Source organism: Limulus polyphemus, unplaced genomic scaffold, assembly GCF_000517525.1.
Source record: "Limulus polyphemus unplaced genomic scaffold, Limulus_polyphemus-2.1.2 Scaffold79, whole genome shotgun sequence".
NCBI lineage: Eukaryota > Metazoa > Arthropoda > Merostomata > Xiphosura > Limulidae > Limulus > Limulus polyphemus.
The window spans coordinates 406,557-414,463 of record NW_013665689.1 but is presented as its reverse complement, the minus strand read 5'-3'; the positions used below and the strand labels follow the sequence as shown (position 1 = coordinate 414,463).

At 31.4% G+C, this 7,907-nt stretch overlaps 1 protein-coding gene across 1 annotated transcript in view; it reads right to left on the bottom strand.

Annotated features, from left to right (window-relative positions):
• LOC106467328 (titin-like) overlaps window positions 1–7,907 on the bottom strand; it is a 125,409-nt gene that overhangs the window by 30,383 nt on the left and 87,119 nt on the right. The window contains exon 4 of the mRNA XM_022396170.1: window positions 1,615–1,932. Coding sequence (XP_022251878.1) covers window positions 1,615–1,932 — 318 coding nt within the window. The remainder of the gene's footprint in view (window positions 1–1,614; window positions 1,933–7,907) is intronic.

Below are 7,907 nucleotides of genomic sequence, written 5' to 3'. Positions count from 1 at the left end.
TATATATATATATATATATATATAGTGGAAGAAAGGAATTGTAAGGCCTAGGCATACATAATTTATTACTACCCTTTACTTTGGACACCCCTCTTGATGCTTGTATGTGTGTTAATAATCGATTATACACTTTTTTTTATATGTAATATAACATCTTCGTGAATATCTGCAAACTCTTGTAATTCCAATCTGCAGCCTATCTGTTTAAGTCGTAATCAAAATATGCCAAAATACTTAGCATGAGTTCATTGACTTAGTATCTATTTATTGTGTACACGCTAGCAATACTGTATGGTGTATTTCTATATTTAAGACTATTATAACTATTATATATGTAAGTGAGGGGGGATCCAGTGCTTGTTTTTCTGTGTATTTTTATTTCGAAGTTTTGTAAAATATGCATCATTGTGGCTCGAACATACTGTGCTCGATATTCCTTCAGAGCAAAGAAGAAATACATATAGTAGGTAAGAGTACAAGTAAAAAAATAAGATATTAACCTTTTTCTGCTAAATATGTTTAAAGAAGACAAACTAAACTATTAAATTTAGCATAGTGTTCAATATCTAATTACCGAATTTTCTCACTCTACATTTCCACAGCTTCACTCCACCTAAAATATATTTTGTAATCTGGCCTACCTATAGCTACTACAGAGTTGTTTTACTTCGAACAAACTTTTCATGAATTACATTTTCTCTAGTTTTATATTCGATGCAATTATTTGATGATCTGACAGTGATATAGGGGGTTGGTGCTCAGATTTAGGCTTCTATCTCTCTCTCTGTCATACGTTTAACGAGTACCTCAGCTAGTATACAACCATACATATCAATACATGTTATAAGTACATTTTATGGATTTCTATTATTTCAATTATTTTGAATTTTCGTAATAATTCTAGTTCTGCTTTAGACTTTTATTTTTCTTAAAACTACAAACGCCATCTCGAGGAATTAATTTTAACCCCAACATAACATAAGGAATAACAGGTCTCCTTGAAAGGTTACATAAGGAGATCAGATCCGATCACTGACCCAGAGAGTGCCTTAAGACTCTATACTAATTTAGTTAAGATCGGTCAAAATGTGTAGGCGTGAAAAAAAGGACACACACAGACGACACTTTTATATATATTATTATTGGAGGTAAGCGCTGTGCGCTTACAACATGTAAAATAGGCAAGAAAACCCACCTGTAGATATACTGCGTGTTTTTGGATAATTTGATGGGAAAAAAAGATACATTAAATACATAAAATCCAATTTTTTTTCTTTCTATAACTTGATACACATCAGCGCAAGAAAGTAAGTGTTCATATACCCTAAAGTATAAATAGCTAACTAAACAAAGAAATGAGTGCCAATGCTACAACGCTTCAAAAATATTTCAAATGTGAACATGGATTATGTTCAGGAACAATAAATAAAATATACAAGTGCCATAATTTGCGTAATCTTTGCAATCCTGCAGTATCATAAATCATGTTCGTTCTATTCCATCTGAGGGCAGGGAATATTTAAGTTCCTTTTTAATAGAAGTAAAATAGGCTCCATTACTACAGCTCGAAATATTTAGGAAATGGTAATTTAATGGATAATGACTGTTACTCACATAGAACTTCTAGAGTAGTTACTTGGAAAAGAGGTGTTTCTAGTCGTTTTTTGATGACACTGTTGGTTCCTTTACAGAAAAAGTCACCATGGTGATCGTGTCTTGATGCAATAAAGACTAGCGTATTAGTAGTACGATAAGTCCCATCACTCATCAAGTCCTTGCTATCTATTGGTTGAGGTCGAACAACTTCTGAACGGTTGTACCAGGTAATATTCGCGGCTGGTCGAGCGCCCTCTACTGTACAAGTTAATGAGACCATCTCTCCTTCTACGACCGGTACAGATCGGCCACGAATTGTCAGGGCCAGCGGACGCACTATCAAACAATACATATATATATATTTGCATTAGTAAAATGTAAAACATACATAAAAATAATCGTTCCCCACAATACACGATTATACTTCCAATAACACAAGATAATGTACTGTCAATAGTCTGTTTAGAGATTTAAAGTTTATGTATATGGGTTACCACTTAGTAATTCTCACCACGGAGGTACTTCTTCTGAAGATACCATTCCTACCGGAACCTGTATCTTGTCACCTGTTGACAATATTGACATAAGCTCCATAATTTGGGGCTTGGAAGTTCGATTTACTTTTAATTTTATATACTTTCATATAAACAAAAATTATGTAAACTCATGTCTTTAATTATTAATAATTAGTTTAAATACATTGGTTCAGAATCAGTTTGGATTAACATCTGCTGTAGAGTGCATGAAAATAATTAGATCGTATTGGATATTATTTATTTCAAAACGAAGTCAACATACTCAATTAAACAAATTATCTTACAGTTGATGCATTCATTTAAAAATAACTTATTGATAATATCTATTTCAAAGGCAGATATTAGTTTAGGTTTTATATTAACTATCTGAGTTTCATAAACAAAATCAATAAATCGATAGTTACAGTTTTGAAGTTTATTTATTTATTTATTTGTAATTAAGCACAAAGTTACACAGTGAGCTATCTGTGCTCTTCCCACCACGGGTATCGAAACCCGGATTCTAGCAGTTTTGAAGTAAACTAGATGAAGAAATTAACCTGTTATTTTAACTACTATTCTTACCATACTTTTATTTTTATAAATGTCATTTATAGCATGTCCAACGTTTACAGAAGTTTCATAGTATTACAATAGAATATTAAAAAAAGCAAAACTGAATTGATATATATATATCTTTCACCAAATACTGTATTAAAATAAATAAGTATTTAACATCTCATACCATTTCCTCAAAAAATAATTTAGAAATTAAATATTCTCATTTACATGTTATGCTTAAATATTTTACTTGATGCACCGATAGAAAAATCCAAATGTATGAAGACAAAAACATAACTCATTTTAACAATATATAACACAACAATACACCCCCCCCCACCACACACACACACTCCAACCCCGGTGGCTCAGCTGTAAGTCTGAGAGCTTACAATCCTACAAATCGGGTTTGGATAGCTGCGGTGGGCAAAGTACAGATAGCCCAAGTATTGCTTTGTGTTCAGAAACACACACACACACGTAAAACATAACGATATCAACATTTGAGTTATGTTCTGAGTTCATAACTTAGACATCAGCTTGATGTTTTGTTCTATTTAAACACACACACACTACCCATATTTACAGAAGGGTGCAGGTGTTACCTGTAGATAACACAGACTTAGACATCAGCTTGATGTTTTGTTCTATTTAAACACACACACACACTACCCATATTTACAGAAGGGTGCAGGTGTTACCTGTAGATAACACAGACTTAGACATCAGCTTGATGTTTTGTTCTATTTAAACACACACACACACTACCCATATTTACAGAAGGGTGCAGGTGTTACCTGTAGATAACACAGACTTAGACATCAGCTTGATGTTTTGTTCTATTTAAACACACACACACTACCCATATTTACAGAAGGGTGCAGGTGTTACCTGTAGATAACACAGACCAACCATAAAGTGATTCAAAGCACGTTTTATTCTATTTATACAAATCACTCTTAAATTACGTTAAAATATTCTAGTGTATAATAACTTATTTCTAAAAGTTTTAAAACGTTTACAATATTGAACATTTTCTCTCCGGAGAGTGTCTCTTCTTCTTATTATTATTATCACATTTCCAGTTTGATTCATTGTTTTGCAAAGTCGAAATAGAGTTCCCTAAGGCAATTACGTTTTATCAAAATGAAATGTATTTTCCTTCTTTATCAGTTGTAAAACAATTCCTATAATAAAGTTATGTGGTTCAGCCTATAAACATTTATAATACGTTTAGAAAAAAATAAGGTTGAGAAATGCATGCTTAAACTTCAATTAATGGTATTATGTTAAATACTTAAAACTAATCTATTAGCCAAAATAAAATTAATAAATCATTATTTTGGCAGAATGAATGTATACAAAGACACGTATAGGAGTATATAAAATCTATTTTAAAAGTGTGTAGTATACTGACCTATAATTAATGATGTGTTTATCTCTTATTTCCACACTATTTAAGTTACATAAGACTACTATTCACCCTATTATTTCTTATGATTGAATATCTGTAGCAGAGTGAAGACATTATTTTGTCAAAACGAGGCACGTATATATATAGTTGACGTCCAAAGGAAGATAAACAAGTAAAATGAGCAGAATGTAACGCCTTCTGTCGAAAAGAGCACATTAACGGATACTGCCTTAGTTGACTTAATAACTGTTTATTTAGCTTATGAGGTTAATAAAGAAAATATAATAGATGATTTACATCATGTATGTAGATTAGATTACTAAAGAACCAACTGTTTTATTAATAATTAATATATATGTATATTGTTTCGGTGTGGTTTTTCGTGTTTTGAAATCGAGGAATATTTAATATTATGATAGAATAACGGGAAACTAATACGATTTCCACACAAAACAGTATTTAAACATTTCGATTAGCATACCATGTAAAGTCTTATATTTTATCTGATGGAGTCAGAGAAGCTTTTAATTATCTAAATAGCAAAGAATTGAATTTCCCAATATATATTTCATAAGATAATCAACATTTAGATTAAGTTTTGTACTTCACAGTCTTGGTTATACGTTAACATATTGCTTTGTATGAGATATCAGACTTCCATGAAATAATTAATTTTGATAACTATACAGAGGAGACGTACATACTAATACATGAGTATTAAAAAGTGTTAAAATTGTACAGTATAATATATCAACAAATATACTTATATTATCTTAAGTAAGGTTGGACTGCTTTTATCGAGAGCAGCCCAACGGTTAGCATGCTAGAGTATGGAGCTGAGGTTCTGTGGTTCGCGTGAAAGAATAATAGTAAAATGTATGAACTGGTTTTTCAAAGAAATTATATGATGCAATTTGCATCATAAACACTGTGAACATTATAATATCTAATATTATACGATTTCCACACTACTTAAGTCACATAACACTACTATTCGTCCTATTAATTCTTACGAGTGAATATTTATAGCAGAAAGAAGATATCCTTTTGTCAAAAGGAGGATCATATATAAATATATACTAGTAGAATGAGCAGATATGTAACGCCTTCACTCAAAAAGACTGAATTATATAATATGAAATGCTGAAAAGGTGAAAAAAAACAGTTTCGAAAAGATAAGGGTACAGATCATAAGTGTATTTTTGTGGATGCTGAGTTTCCCTTAATGCAAAAAAACAAAGCAAAAACTCACGAAAATATCAAAGTCAATACGTTACGTAGAAAAGCTTATAATCTGTCTACATTTGGATACTTACAATCAAAAATACGCGATTAACTGGTTTTCCATGACATTTTCAAATTTATATATACATATATATATATATATATTCATATGTTTTTCCACGCGATGAGACAGACGATTGTTTGTTTTTGAATTTCGCGCTAAGCTACACGAGGGCTATCTGCGCTAGCCATCCCTAATTTAGCAGTTTAAGACTAGACGGAAGGCAGCTAGTCATCACCACCCACCGCCAACTCTTGAGCTACTCTTTTACCAACGAATAGTGGGATTGACCGTCACATTATAACGCCCCCACGGCTGAAAGAGCGAGACAGACGACATTTTATTTATATAAAAAGATGTCAACAACACGTATATCAAACTTTCTTGTGATATATTATATGTAGTTTATGTCAATCGTGCGTTAATGAAATTGAATCGTGTACGGAGGTAGTATGTAAAACAATGGCATTATGTTAGAAGTTATACTCATGTTTACAAGTACTAATAATGAAGAAATATAATCAGACAAACAAAACATTTTTCCTAATCTCAGACTTACAGTACTACCCAGATATATTAAACAAGCTTAGAATATAACTGATACTTGAAACCGTCCATACTTAGTGAAACTCCATAATTACAGAATTGAGGAAAAGAACGAACAAAGACAATTGTACGATTCATAAATACTTCGTTTATTAACGTATTTGTGAAACGTCTAACTTTTCTTTATCAAATCTGTAAGTTTATAATATGACAAAGTTAATGAGTTTCTTAGGTCGTATGCATAACGAAGTTAATGAGTTTCTTTGGTCATATGCATAACGAAATGCATATGACTTAAGAAACTCATTAACAATGAAGTTAATGAGTTTCTTAAGTCATATGCATAACGAAGTTAATGAGTTTCTTTGGTCATATGCATAACGAAGTTAATGAGTTTCTTTGGTCATATGCATAACGAAGTTAATGAGTTTCTTAGGTCATATGCATAACGAAGTTAATGAGTTTCTTAAGTCATATGCATAACGAAGTTAATGAGTTTCTTAAGTCATATACTTAATGATAAAATAAAATCACTAAAATATATTAAACAATTTTGTAATTTAAATCAAGAAGTAAATCATCCGCATATTTTACAAGTAGGGTTAAACTTGATTGACTGAAATAATTAGCCTAACGGAACACTTCCATGCACGTGTTGTTAAATATCATTACCTTGATCTTATTAGCATTTAAATTTATTCGTTAGCTAAGTGCCTTCATTGGAGAGGTGTCGACCCTGTTCCTCCAGAGAAGTTAGGTGCATTTATAAAAAAATTGAGTATTCATCCCGAGCCCATAGAAGTGCTTTAAAACGGTCTCGAGCTACGAAAATAACCACCGGCAATAATTCGATGTAGTTCAAGACGACAAAAAAAGTGTATTGTTTAGTCGACCTAGCTGTCGTCCCTCCTATTACACCAAATAAATGTCCGTGAATTAGGCCAGTTGACTTCAAACCTAATATATTTCTATGAAGCTTAATGATTTTGCAACTGTGTTGAAAAAGAAGTGTTATTGAGTGTTCATGCAGAGCAGAGCTTGTGACTTTAGCTTTTTTAATGCAAAATACTCGATAAATATTCAAAACAACTTATGTACAACGTATAGTCATCATAACCTAACTGTTCTGCAAATAACATGCAGGAAGTTTAAACAAAAACAAAGACACTAAAGGACTTGCATTAACCTATTGATTATGAAACGTCAGACAGAACGTTTCATTAATCGTAAATCATAAACAAGTCTGTAGGTCTTTCAGTAAGCTGAAACGGAAAACAACGTGGATTGCATAATCCTTGAAATATACATCTAACCAAACTTCTACATTTTCTCTCCATTAAAGAGCAAAAAAATATACAATAAACTCACATAAATAGTTCACTCGGAAATAATATGAATGAGAGAATTTTCTCGAACATTTTATCTTCAAATCATTGAATGAATATGAAAGTATCGTATTCTCAAAATTTATTGGTGTTTTGGATTATGAATTTCAGCGCAAGCATTTTTCCTTTAGAGTTTAGACCATTGATAAGCGCACTGTGGATAAGAGTTTGATACCGTTGTGTTTAATTAATGTTAACTACGTCATAAACTCTCTCTTTGTTTTTATATTTACGTTATTCAATGATTACGGTTTTCTATATTTAAACGTGTTTAAAACAATAGAAAAACAAGCACTATTTAACTCAGTAACGTAAAAACTTGAAACTTATTCACAAATAAGAAAATAACTCAGGGAATCAAAGTCAATAAAACTTAATGTGTGCTTCAGATTAACTCAATATAATACAGAAAAAAAAATGTCGACAACGAATCGACGCAAACCATTTGTAGAGAGTTTCGGTCTATAAAATAGGATATACAATATGCAAAATAACATGTACAAGGAAAATATTTTTGAAATTTCGAACAAACGGCTTATTCTACTTATTTATACTAACACACGTTGGTTTTACACTGCTATTTTTTTTTTTTTTTTTTTTTTTTT